At 42.5% G+C, this 13,708-nt stretch overlaps 1 protein-coding gene and 1 long non-coding RNA gene across 10 annotated transcripts in view; one reads left to right on the top strand and one right to left on the bottom strand.

Annotated features, from left to right (window-relative positions):
• The window catches only part of ANK3 (ankyrin 3), a 675,561-nt gene that overhangs the window by 99,026 nt on the left and 562,827 nt on the right, over positions 1–13,708 (bottom strand). For 4 of the 9 annotated variants that reach the window (XM_059170184.1, XM_059170185.1, XM_059170186.1 and 1 more), the window contains 2 exons: positions 11,338–11,391; positions 4,054–4,177 (listed from right to left, as the gene is read on the bottom strand). In XM_059170184.1, the coding sequence (XP_059026167.1) occupies positions 4,054–4,177; positions 11,338–11,391 (178 nt within the window). Of the gene's footprint in view, positions 1–4,053; positions 4,178–5,437; positions 5,718–11,337; positions 11,392–13,708 lie in introns of those variants that run through there. The other 5 variants (XM_059170193.1, XM_059170187.1, XM_059170191.1 and 2 more) reach the window with 2 other exon arrangements.
• LOC131828940 (uncharacterized) lies at positions 5,055–12,021 on the top strand. The gene is made up of 3 exons (XR_009352620.1): positions 5,055–5,134; positions 11,748–11,821; positions 11,960–12,021. It is a non-coding gene; the product is annotated as an uncharacterized LOC131828940 (long non-coding RNA).

The following is a 13,708-nucleotide window of genomic DNA, read 5'->3' as shown; positions in this document are numbered from 1 at the left end:
CCCACCTATCACGATAGGCCATCATAAGGTAACTTTGCATCACCTCTTGTTTTGAACGAGGTCTGATACTTTCTGCTCCACTGCCCCACTCTCTTTGGGACAGAGCTTCAGAACAAGAAACCACTTAGTTGCAATCCCTGCAATGCAGGATCCCACAATTACCATGGGAGGTAGACAGCCTCTTTCATTTCAGTGGCATCCTGACTTACATGGAAGACAAGGACGGTGGGAAGTTGCCACCCGTCACTGCCCATGTCTGGATCTAAATGCGGCTGCTTGAATCTTTACCAATAGAATAAGACCTTGGTCTTGTCTTGTATGTGTTTGAGGGGAAAAGAGCAAAGAGGTACATAAGAAATGCCTCCTTGCTTTGCACAAAATGACTTCTTTTCTCCACTGCTCACTACTAAAGATTACCCAAGGTGGATATTTTTATATCAAGATACAGAGGCCCCTAATTTATAGGAATAATTCTAAGAGTCTACACAAATGAGTAGATGCATTTTTCTAGGATTAGAGCCTTGTCTTCCACCAGAATCTTGAGGGGATCTTCAACCTCAAAATAACCATCATTCTCTAGTGTATTCAGCAAATATATACTGACTCTTAGAAGTAAGACACAAATATCACAGACTGGACAGAGAAGCAAAAACAAACCCAGAAAGAACGAAGTCTTATTTCTGCACAGAGTTACCTAGTAAGCCACGTGCCTGGCCACTTGCATGGGCGGGCCTTCTAGGCCCAGTCACACAACACATAACTTTTCATTTTTTTTTTCCTGCTTCAGTGGCAAACATTTTTTCCCCCCATTTTCCCCTTTTTTACTCCTGTTTCTAGCCTCTTCCCTTCTCTCAAATATAATATAAATTTCCTAAAAGCAGATACGTTCTTTCTACTCTCTAACTCAACACTGTCCAACAGAACCTTTGGCACTGATGGGCACGTTTTACCTGCACCATCCAAGACAGGTGTGGCTAGTGTGACTGAAGAATTGAACTGAATTTTATTTAATTTTTACTAATTTTAATTAAATAGTCTTTCGTGGCTAGGGGCTACATCATCAGTATAACTTCTAGCACTCATGACACATCATCATCAGTATAACTTCTAGCACCCATGATGTGGTATGGGAGACACTGGGAAGCCCCACTCTCTGCACTGCACATTTCTTTCTTTTTTTTTTTTTTTTTAAGATTTTATTTATTTATTTTTCAGAGAAAGAGAGAGGGAGAGAGAGCGAGCACAGGCAGACAGAGTGGCAGGCAGAGGCAGAGGGAGAAGCAGGCTCCCTGCCAAGCAAGGAGCCTGATGTGGGACTCGATCCCAGAATGCTGGGATCATGACCTGAGCTGTAGGCAGCTGCTTAACCAACTGAGCCACCCAGGCATCCCTGCACATTCATTTCTAGAAATTACGTATGCTAACACTGCTGGGCAGTAAAGGCCAATTTATAGTATATGGAGCAAACACTTAAATGTTTAAAAAATTATTACCTATTCATTTTAACTTCAGTTTTTAAATATATCTAAGATGTGTTAATATTTTTAAAATATCCTCTTTCTTTTAACTTCTGTATGAGCTCCAACTGAAGAACAGAGCATAGAAAATGGGTGCTGTCAACGGAAAAGCCTAAAGATGTCTTCATTTTATAGAGTGTTTAAGTTCCTCACTGTTCCCAACCAAGTTACATTAGACAGATGGAGCTCATTACATCCATCAAACTTTGCTCTGAATCCTTAATACATCGGAGTCCTTTCAGCTACTAAAACTAGGTATTATTTGCATGGGGATCTGGAAAGCATTAAATTGTTTATAACTAAGGTCAACTATATTATTTGTAGCCATCGGTATACTCTAAGTGTTAAATACAGGAAGTGTTAGAAAAACACATGCCTCAGAAGTCTAAAATCATACTAATATACCTAGCACAAGGTCAGATAAAACAGCCACCAGCAAACAGACTGCTTTTCAAATCAAGACTTTTTCTTCAAACCCAATTAAAGTTTTCCAGTTACTTCATGCACTATTCAAACTTTGTTAAATAGAAGAAGTTCCTTAAGGAGTCAATTTTGCATTAGTCATATCTCTTGTCATACATTCAGTTGCTTGCTAAGTATCTTGGAATTACAAAAGTGATTTTCTGACACTGAGCAGGAAAAAAAAAAAAAAAAGCACATCGCAGCATAGCACAGCACAGCACAATGCTAAGGAAAATCAAAATGAGAATGAGTCATGGAAGGGCAGAAAAACACCGTAAAAGGGACGTTTCTTCTTACCTGATCTTGGGACTAATTTAAAGTATTTTTAGAAAAACACAGGAGAAGTGGAAAGCAAAAAAAATCAGACAGGGAAAAAAGAAAAAAATGTTATGGTTGAATGAATTACACATTGAATGTATTCCTTTTTTTTTTTTTTTTTTTTTTTTTTTAAAGATTTTATTTATTTATTTGACAGAGAGAAATCACAAGTAGATGGAGAGGCAGGCAGAGAGAGAGAGGGAAGCAGGCTCTCCGCTGAGCAGAGAGCCCGATGCGGGACTCGATCCCAGGACCCTGAGATCATGACCTGAGCCAAGGGCAGCGGCTTAACCCACTGAGCCACCCAGGCGCCCCTGAATGTATTCCTTTTAAATGTTACACTCAGAATATTATATTTGGTAATACTCTAAAATACTTAAAAAATAAATTGGTTTTATAGATTTTTTTTTTTTTTCAGATTTGCCTCTGAGCATAACATGAGTTGCCAATGTAAAAAAATGAGTTACATATAGTAGCAACAAATCATAATGGTGCAATCAAGACCAGAAGTGTGGAAGCCTTAGAACTGTCTTGAGCAAAATTATGAAACAATATATGCTGGTTTCATCTCTTACTGGATGTCAGCTTCTACAATTTTCTATATACAAATGATTGGTTCACAAAATGTAGCTTTTACATATTATCTGAGGAAGAGAACCAACTAGTTATTGGATTGCAAAAACTATTAAGCCTCCAAATAGAATTTTCTCTTGAGATCCTTTGAGATTCTGGCTCTTTTCAGTTGTAGCTTGTGGCTCTGTGTGCTTACCTGAGACACTAGGTATTTTTAAGAAGTTATTTTCCCCTTATTAATGATACCTCCTACAATAAGCTTTGAAGGACTTTTATAAATTTATCAAACAAAAACTCTATGGAGTTACATATCGTTCCAAATTCCACTAATAAAAAGACTAACTGGAAGGAAAATCAGTTCAGTATCTGAATTGGCCACATCAGCAACACTGAGAATAAACTCCCAGGCTTTACTTTGTGGGAAGTGCCATTTACTATTAGACAATGAAACTTTTTACAAGAGAGCCTTAAACTATAGGAAAATGTCCTCAGGGCTCTGGCTTAGAAAGTTTAATTATTAGCTTCAAAATAACTTGACTGTCAGCAAACATGCTGTTAAACCAACCAGGGAAAAGAAGTCCCCAAATTCTGGACAAGGTCCTGTTTCTTTCAATCAGCGTCAGGTAGGTATGAGCCAAGGTTTTTCACATGCAAAAGTTTTACACTTCAGTTTCAAGGATTGAATTTGCTACCATTCCTGTCCGTGACTTTAAATAAGTTTGGTAACATTCCTGACGCATCCCTTTGTAAACAAAGTAATGGCATAGTTTTGGAAGAGATACCCAAACATTTGGTAGACAATTCTAATAAAGTATATCTAATTTTTTTTTTCAAGAGTGCTCTCTTTTAAGTCTCAATCATGACTGAATTTTGAAACACAGAGACCACACAGGCTCTCCCAGTTCCTTCAGTGGGCTCTTCTACTATCATGCTTGAAGCATGACTGCGAGCTGGGAACAAAGCAACACGTGACATGTTCAATCACAGAAAATCAAGGACTGCAAAACCACAAAAGAAAATGGCAGAGCATGGACACCAGTGTTGAGAACATTCTATTCTACCCAATGCATACCCTCATCCAAAGAGGACATCGGAGGATCATGTGAAACATGAAAATGGCTTTGGTTGATGACAAATCATGGTTGTATTCAATAAACGGTGAAAAACAGCAACGATAAAATACCTGGCAGAACGGGCCCCAAGACTAAAGCCCATGTAGCCCTCGGCGGGGAGAGAGTCGTCGCCCAGCTCCTTCAGGTCCTGTGGCCCGAGATACTTGTCCGTGTCCCCTGTCATGGCATCTTCACCTGCCGATGGACAGAACAAGCCAGAATCAGAAGCTTTCCTTTTAAAAATGGGTCCGTTGAGGAGAAAACCACTCCTTTGGTCATCTGCAAACCACCCGGGTTTCTCACTCACTTTCCCCTACCCACTAGGTAATGCGCGTTACTGTGCTTAAGGAAAAAACAGAGGTGAGGTTAGTTCATAATTTCAAGAGTGAATGTAAGTAGCGGAAGGGCTCCTGGGGTTAAGGACCACTTTCTAAAACTTTCCCCGTACTCCTTCTCCCCCTCAAGTCCTGGCTGACTAGAAAGGTGGATCTTTTTTTGTCAATGAGCTTCCCACGCCTCACCACGAGGAGGGCAGCTTGTCCGAATGGACATGGATTGCAACATAAGAACCACCTCGCCATGACTACTCCGAAAATTATACTGGGAAGGGAGGGGACCTTTTTTTTTTTTTTTTTTAAATGGTCTTCTCACACACAGGATTTCAGTTTGGGGCTTCTGTAAGAAACCAGCAAGTCATTTAATCTGAACTATTACTTCTTCACTGGAGAACCTTGAAACACATCAATTCTGAACTGTTTCTATACCTATCACATAAACAGCGCGGTCCGGCTGCCCCAGGGCTGAACCGCTGTTTAGGAAGGAGCTCTACCTTCTGTAGAGAGCAGCCGTTTGAAGGAAGGACTATATGAAGTGCTCTTGGCTCACCAGTACAAAGAGTTAATTCCGTAAAACTTTTACTAGCTACATATGCATAACATGACCTCACGGAAAAACCACATTCCAAGAGTGACAGAGCAGGTTTTTCAAATGCCTTTTGCCCTGTGGGACGGTTCCCATCCTTTTAAAAACGTAGCAGAGTCCGTGGAAAAGTTCGTTCTGCAAAGCAGGCAAACCTATTTCCTTTTTATGACTCTCCTTACCCTTTCTGGACACAAGAGATTTCAAAAGCGTGCACGTTATGTTTTCTCAAAGGTAAGTGATTCATCTGTTCCAGCTCTATTTTCCAATTCCTTCATTCAGTACCGTTTATAATTTCCATTCATTTAAACCCAGGAAACCGCAAGAGCTTAGCTTTTAAACTACCAATCAAGTCTAAAAATACACTGTCAACTACTGTTTTTGCAAATATAAAAAAGAAACAGATCTGTTTTCTACTACTACCCAGGACCCAGAGAGATTATTTTAAGTAACTACTCACAGCTGGGCTATTTGCACAACCACTGCATACGAAACAAAAACAGCACACACCAAGCGCGACTTAAAGAAAGAGCTTACTCTGTGGTAAAGCCATTTCCACCAGGCGGGGCAGATCAAATGTTTTCCTGATGTTTCCAGGAATTCCTTAAGCAGTGATTTAGAGTGTACCTCGGAATCAGCCCAAACAAACCGACCCCTGGGCTGTATTCACCGTCTTCACCGCCGCTGGGGTCCACTCAGCATCTTCGTCTCCTCGTAGGCAGTTGAAGAAGTGTACATCTTTTCTCTAACTCGTTAGAGTTCAGAGATTTTCGATATTCCAAACCAGAAAAAAATACAGGAAAAAAGAGCAAAGCCTGCCTACCCTTAATTGAGAAGACCCTTTCGATCACTCTGCAGACATCCTTTTAAAGCTCCTTCTGATTGGACCAAAAACTCCGCTGGCAAGCCTCTAGCAGGACCGAATGGTGACATAAATGCAAGCCCCTGAGTTATTTGTATGTAAATATGAGGACTGCTCCAGGGTAGACTTTCCGTAATTTGATACCAATGGCCGGTGCCTCACCGAGGAACTGAGGCAGCCTTACATCCAGGGAGAGCCAGCGAGCAGGGTGCTGCGCTTAATTACGAGGTGACTCTTCTCCAGCATGAATGAAGAAACGGCCAACCCAGGTAGAGGAAAACCAGAAGAAAACAAAAGAAGTGGCCCAGGCGGGGAGTGGCAGGGAGCTCCAGGCAAACTTTCAACTTTGTTCTCGGCTGGGAACACCAGGAGCCCTGGTTATTTATGGTCCCTGTCAGGTGGAAGGAGGGGGAGCAAGGACCCGGAGGGAGGGCCTGCCCTTGAGCCGAGGTGCTGAAAGTGTGGGGCCGAGGGGAGTCGCAAGGATTCCCGAATGTCTCCGAGCAGCGCTGCAGGATATGCTAATCCCCACTGCTTTTTATCAAGAGTTGGAAGAGAGGAGCAGAAGTGAGACAGGCTGGAAAAAGCAAGTGGATGTCTGCCCCACTTTTTGGCACAAGTTCTTTCAGCTCTTTGACACCCTCACAGGAGCTCACTGGTTCTCCTTCCTTGAGGCAGCTCTGCAGAGCGCGCCCAAGCCAGGCGAAGAGGTCTTTGCATAAAGGGCAGGACGCAGCCCAGAGGAGGCACTTCTGTCACTTTGCTCTGGTCCGTTGTTTCCCTCTCTCCGGGACTCCTGGCCTCCCTTTGGAGCTCCTCCACCCTGTTTGTGTTGGCAGGGGAGGAAAAAACTAGCAGGACTTCTGCATCCTCCATCTGGGCATGCTCAAGAGGCAATTTCAATGGCTCGTTTCTCAGAAGAGCTGGAAAGTTATGCCAGATACTAAGTACAGGGCTCTGAACGTTCTTGCTGAAGTCAGTGGTTTACAACACTTTTCCATGAGTGTGTCTATCTCCTGGAAATTTGCATCTGTAGAACCCCAAAGTGGGTTCTACAAATGTGTTTCTCCTGGATCAATGAATGCACGACTCACCTAATAGTACGATGATAGGAGACCCAGGGCTTTAATTGGAGCAGCCTGACTGTAATCAGCATGGTACATACGCAGGAATAGAAGGGAAACTGTTTATAATGCCTGGTATGTATTGGAAAATATTCCCAAGCAAAAGAATAATTCCCAACTTTGTAAAGAATAGAAGGGGAAGTCGTGGTTCAAATGGATAAAATGACTAAAATTAATCTGTTTTCCACATCTGCACTTACACTGCAAACTGCTTAGCAAAGCCTCATTCAATGACTGCTGCTCCTTCCTCCTGACTTATCAGTTGGCTTTTCTCTGGCCAGCCTGCACAACTGCACGGTCCTGCACATCTGCTGTCCTTCTGTTATACAGAATTATTTCAGTCCCTAGAAGTCCAGAAACTCTTTAGACTTTGGAACATTACATAGGGTGCACTCTTGATGGAACCTTTATCCCTCTTCTTCACCTGTGTAATCTCTCCAAACTTTGACACTAAAATTCCTCCCGTCCTGGACAGGACCATCTAAAGTTAGTGGTTCTTCATGTGGGCTTCCCTTATCAGAGCGTCCTACCAGGGAAAACGTCTGTTTAGTCTCTCCCACTGGATAGTGAGATCCACGCTAGATTAGGAACCAAATTCTTCCTGAACCTGGCATATTGCAAGTGCCCCATAAATACTTTTGGATTTCATCATTGCTTTCATCAAAGAGGAAGGTAAAAACAAAAACAAAACAAAACAAAGAAAACCAGACTCTTAAATACAGAGAACAAACTGGTGGTTGCCAGAGGGAAGGTGAGGAGGGAGATGGAGGAGAAAAAAATAAAGAGGCTGGTGGTTGTACTTTTCTCCCCCTCTACCAGCCGCAGCAACTTAGCACTCTCCGGCATGCCAAGTTGTTGACTGGCACATAGGAAACTGTTAATAAAGTTAAGTTTCCATTCTTCTTTACTCATCCTTCTAGACTTCTGAAATGGTCACTGTGAAACCAGAAGATGCCCAGAGTTGAAATGGGGGTGAGAGCTGTCAATATAGTTGGCCAAAGATTAATTAAAATAGCCTCATGACATGATGAAGACATTTCTTACAAGGCATGGAAAGCAGAAACCCAGGCAGTGTTAGTATTTCAAGGCAGTTTTGCATAATTGGTGCTCTTGATTCAAATCCTGGCTTCATCAGTGACCAGTTAAGTGACCTTCGGGACACTGTTTACTCTGAGTCACAGTTCCTGCCTCTCTGTAACTGGGATAATAACTCAGCCTCTAACCTCAGCCTCTTCCAGGGATTCAGTGAAATAATGCACAGAATAAGGGCTTCATCAGTATGGTCAGTGTTATTCTGTAACACAGCTTTCTGTGGTGCCCAAACATCTGAATGCATGAACTCATACAGTTAGAATTTCAGTTGCTACTGCTGATACTGGTAAAGGCAAAATCCAACCACGGCAGCAGATGTCTCTGCTCTCCATTGTCTACAATGCCGAATGCAAGGCCTGGCTTATAGCTAATCAATAAATATTTGTTGACTGATTGACTGTCTGAATAATACTAGACCATACCTACTCTTCTTTCAATAAACAAAATATTCTATAATTTTATAGAGCACAACACACTATTACACCAAAAATTAGAAAGGAATGACATGAATTATGTTGTGCAGTTTGTTAACGGCCTCTAATCCATGCTGTAACCCAAAAATATTTTATTAGTAGTAGCTTCTGACCAATAGGCCCAAAGGTAGATAAGCCAACAAAGATAATTCTATGACTGGACAACTCTGATGCAATATCATATATATTTAGTTGAAATATATATATTATATATTATTATATTATAATATATATGTTTGTTTAATATATTATATATATTATATTGTTTAACATAATATTATGTTTATATATAAACAAGAACCACACATTCTCACTTACCAAGAAGCACTTGTGTGGGTTTATGTTTCCAAGAAGTGTTTGGTGGAGTGTTCTAACAGTTGTGTTATAGGTAACTCTGAGCATTTTGTGGTGAAGAGGGTGTGGTAGCTAGTGTTTAAAGAAGTTTTCTCCCCAGCCCCACCCCCACCACGAACCACATCTCTTTAATTAAATGTGGGCTTGTTCAATTTTTGAACAATAATATGCAGGGGAAGTGATATTGCATGACTTTTCAGTGTTGGTTCCAAGAAACCTTGCAGTTTCTCCTTGGCTCTCTTTCGAACACTGGTTTGGGGGAAGCCAATCCCCATGAAGATATTTGACTACCATGAGACCTCCATGCTGTAAAGAAGGTCAAAGAAGCCACGTGGAGAGGCTGCGCGGAAAGAGAGAGAGAGATGGCCAGCTCTCCCTCAGCTGTTTCAGGGCCGCCCAAGTGAGGCCAACAGACCTATAACTGAAGATACCACATCGAACATTCTGCCATGTTACTCGCATCCCAGCTGCTACCCGACTGTAATCTCAGCAGAGCTCAAGAATTCAGCTGAACCCAGTTAACTCACACAACCATGGGAGATAATAATAGATTAATCCACTGAGTTTAGAGGTTTGTCATCACAGCGTAGTAAGTAGTGGGAACAGAGAGGAATGAGAAATGACAAGGTCTAAAGGTAGGCCAAAGAGGTCATGTGCTGATTGCTTAATGCATGCCCAGTGAATTAAGAGTGAGCTCTGCAGAGTGCTACCTGCTTAGTGCAGAACAAGCCCAGGAAGGGTACCCAGTGAGTGCCACCACGGAAGCCTCATCTATTTAGGATTGACTTTATGTCTCTTAACATCATGAGCACTGCCGTTCTCACTGTTAATCCATTTCTGATAATAAAATACCAGACACTGGAAACTGTTTAAAGGAGAACACAAAACACCCCAGTCTACCTTGATCCCGCCGTTCACCAAATAATAAAAACTGTTCAGAGTCATTTCACTTCCATTTTCCAGTTATCCCTCTTCCTGGTCCTCCTATCGTGACTAGGGTAAGAGGTTTCTTGTACCACAATCAACCTTTCGAAGATCCGTACCCTTTCACTAACAGGAAATCACGCAAAATAGAATCAAGAACAAAGGAGACAAAGAGAATATATGAAATGATTATCGGGACAGTCGCTGGTCACATAGCTGTGCCCTCGGTCCTTTGTACTTACTTATTTTTAGATTTTTAAGTAATCTCTACACTCAATGTGGGGCTCAAACGCTAAACCCCAAAAGCAAGCATTGCCTGCTGTAGAGGGATCCCAGTCCTCATTCTTTTTTACATGCCGTGTCAATGGCCAGTTGTCAAGATGTGGTGGAATGTACCTAACCCAGCTTCCCCGCGATCTTTCACTGTGCCCGCTGGCAAGCCTCTTTACGCTGAACAGAGGAAACTGTTCTTGGCTAATATTTATAAGTGTTTTCATGCCCTAGGAGCTCTTTCTTTTTTGCATGTCATTTTTTTCTAATGTTTTCCATCATCACCAAGGAATACTTCTGTTGCTTTCCTAGGGGTTGAAAGTTGTTTTCCCCTCTGTCTGGAGGCAAGAATCATAAAGAAAGTTCCGTAATGTAACCATATGAAGTTATATTTTCTGAAACTTTGCTCAGAAGTGCTTTATTCCTCTGCTACGAAATGAACAATCTTCTTTCCAAGGTATATACTTTGTAACATTATGGAGTCACGGTTAAAAATACATTACACCTTCAAACGAATTAATAGTAGAAAACCTTCAAATTATGCAGGATTTTTAAAAAAGGCAACATTAGAAAGAATACAGAGGAACATAGGATCTAAACTCTAGTGATTTATTAAGCGTCGCTTTCATACTAGAACTCAGCAAATAGTCTTACAGACAAATAGTTAATGATTGAAACTTACTTCCATTTAGTGTGCTTGTTCTGAAAAAGGTGACTGTTTGACCACCACACAGCAAGGAAAATAAAAATGACTGGGAAAATAAATCCTTCAAGCATTTCTAGTCTACATTACAGAACAGCAGGATGAGAGCACACCATTATAATCATCACCAGAATCTACTGAGCATTTACAATGTTCTAGGCACGGCGCGGTGCTTTTTAAGTCTTATCTGATACGATTCAAGCAACAACCTTCTCAAATAGAATTGTCTCGATTTCAGTATAAAGAAAACCCAGTTCAGAGTGGAGGATAACCCAGGATCACTTAGAAATTGGATAAAAATGGAATCAAAATCAGTTGATGTGACTACAGAGCCCCACTTCTACATACTGTCATATGCGATGTTGTCGAACAAATACTTTAAGAAAGGTAAGCTCCGTGCTCGCTTCGGCAGCACATATACTAAAAAAAGAAAGGTAAGCTCCACGAGGTGACCCCAATGTGACCCAAAGGTGACCCAAATGTGAGCTCCGTGAGGGCTGAGGTTTTTGTCTGTTTGGTTCCAGATCTAGTGCCCAGCACATGGTAGATGCTCAATAAATGTGTGCAATGAAAATTCAGTGATTGCCTTTGGAGGCAGAAACTACATTACTGGAGTGAGGAGGAGGGAGACTTACTTTTCACTGTAAACTCTTGTACCTTGGGAATTCTATACCTTGTGCATCTATCACCTATTCAAAAAATGAATATAATTAACAAAATAAAACAAGATAGAGGGACTGCAGAGAAGTCATACAGGCTGTGTTCCGTACACCAGATCAAGTGTTTTGACTTATACGGGTCTGCCAGAAGATGCTAAGGTGTGTATGTGCAGCAGCAAATACGTAGCAAACATGGAGAGGAAACTCAATTCTTTGTGCGGTTTGACCTCACTGTTTCAGCAAGGAACAGGAGGAATAAGATCACAAGGCTGGAAGGAGATGCACATTATTTGCGTGGCACTTCCAACAGCTTCCCATTTTTCTAAAGTGCTGGTTCTGAACCTGGACTATGCATTAAAATCCCCTAAAAATTTGTATTTCTACAGGTTCCCGAGGGAATCTGCTGCTTCGGGTCCAAGAACCACACTGTGATAAGCACTGGCTTAAGGGATCCTTACAAGTAAGTGACAGTTATCTAATGGCAGTATTGATTTGAGAGAATTAAATATCTATTTTCCTGGTGGGAATTGCAAGAGTAATTAAAATCGCTTCAGAAACTGAATTCAGTGAATGGAACACACTATTTCTAAATTTCCAGGCGTACATTTGTGTCATCTGAGAACCCATTTAAACCATAGACGCTGACTCCACAGGTCTGAGGCTGTCTCTGAGATTCTGTGCGTGGGATGGGCTCCCAGGGGATTGCAACCCACACTTCGAGCAGTGAGACAGTAGGGCACTGGACTAGGCTCTGCTCTGAGTACAGCCGACGACTGCCTTGGACACATTTTGTCTCCAGTGAAGACCAGGACACAAACACTGAAATACTGTACTATGTCTCCTGCTGGTTATGATTTGCTTAAAGCTTGGCATATGCGAGACACTGTGCCGAGCACTTTCTATATACATCGTGTTCACTCTTTAACCCTGGGGAGCAAGTACTCTCATTTCCCTTTTCTAGACAAAGGCAGATTCAGAGAGGTTCAGTCATTGTTCAGAGCTCACGTGTCTAGTCAGTGGTAGAGTCTGGGAAAGCCCAAGGTCTTGGCCACCACCCTTGTGCCGCGGGATATGCAAGAGAAATCACAGAAGTATCCAAGAGTTCCCAGGAAGAGGGCATCCCTTTCGATTGAGGCGGTGCGGTAGATGTTGAACAGAGGTGCGTGAGTTAAGACAGGCAGAGAGGAGTGGAAACGGGAAGTGAGGGGAGTGAGCCGTCTGCAGCCAGCCCCAAGATGTGGCGCGAGAAGGAAAGAATGGGACTATCGTGAGAAGAGCAAGCAGCCAGCTTTCCTAAAGTGACGGGCAACGGAGTTGTGGGAAGTGAGGGCCATGTCCGGCCATGTTTATAGGGAAGTTGGATTCTACTATAACAACTACCATCCAAGTGACAAGCAACATATGTCCGTCAGTGGGTGAAAACACTTTCATTTTTTTGACCCATAGATATATATGTATATATATATATAGTACACACACACACACACACACACACACTCACTCACTGAAGACCTAAACCTTCAAAGCTCTCCCTCTTCCTCTCGTGTTCTTCCACCCACTTCTAATCCCGCAAGAAGCAGAATCCACGGAGAGCTGCCTCTGTCTGACAGCTGCCGCCTATTGAGCACCTGCTCTATGCTGGTCGCCGTTCTAAATGCTTTGATATATCTTTTCATCTTCTCGGCAGTTCCATGTGGTATAATGAACCCGTTTAGAGAGGAGACAAATAAGACTCAGCACATTTTATTTTTTGAAGGTTCAAATCAGGGACATAAAAATACAGATAACTCTGAAAACATTTTCCATCAATTCAAAGCATTCGTCAAAAGATGTCTCTCTCCCCTAATGTTTAGACAATAACATTTTCAGCCTGGAGGACCCACATGACAGTGTCTGTTCATGAGTCTTTTCCCTCCATGCCCCGGTACTTTGATTCTCAGAAAAGCGAGGGGGCGGGAACTGGATGGACGGGGAACAGTCATATTACCAGCCTGACGCTCTCGGACTTCTGTTCTAAGGGTCTGATTCTGCCCTACAGTTGCACAAACAAAGTTCCTCAGATTCCAGATCTGCACGTACTGCAGTTTGGAGCAAGAGCTTGGATGAAGCAAGGTTTCCTGCAGCCATCTGAGGGACGGATCAAAGGGGGAGGTGACTGGCGGCTGACGGAATTGCACTACGTAGTTCAAGAGTTCATGCATGTAGCAGAGGCTCTTTAGTGTCGGGCTGGAGGCCCAGGGTGGCCTTCTGGGAGAGTGGAGGCTCAGGGCAAGGCTGCCCCCCTCCCCCCCGGGGCCAGGTGAAGGAGGAAGCAAACTCCCTCAGCCAGGAAGGAACAGTTCTGGGC

This window comes from Mustela lutreola, chromosome 4 (assembly GCF_030435805.1).
Source record: "Mustela lutreola isolate mMusLut2 chromosome 4, mMusLut2.pri, whole genome shotgun sequence".
Classification (NCBI taxonomy): Eukaryota; Metazoa; Chordata; class Mammalia; order Carnivora; family Mustelidae; genus Mustela; species Mustela lutreola.
Note: the sequence above shows the minus strand (reverse complement) of the source record. Positions and strands in the feature narration are given on the sequence as shown.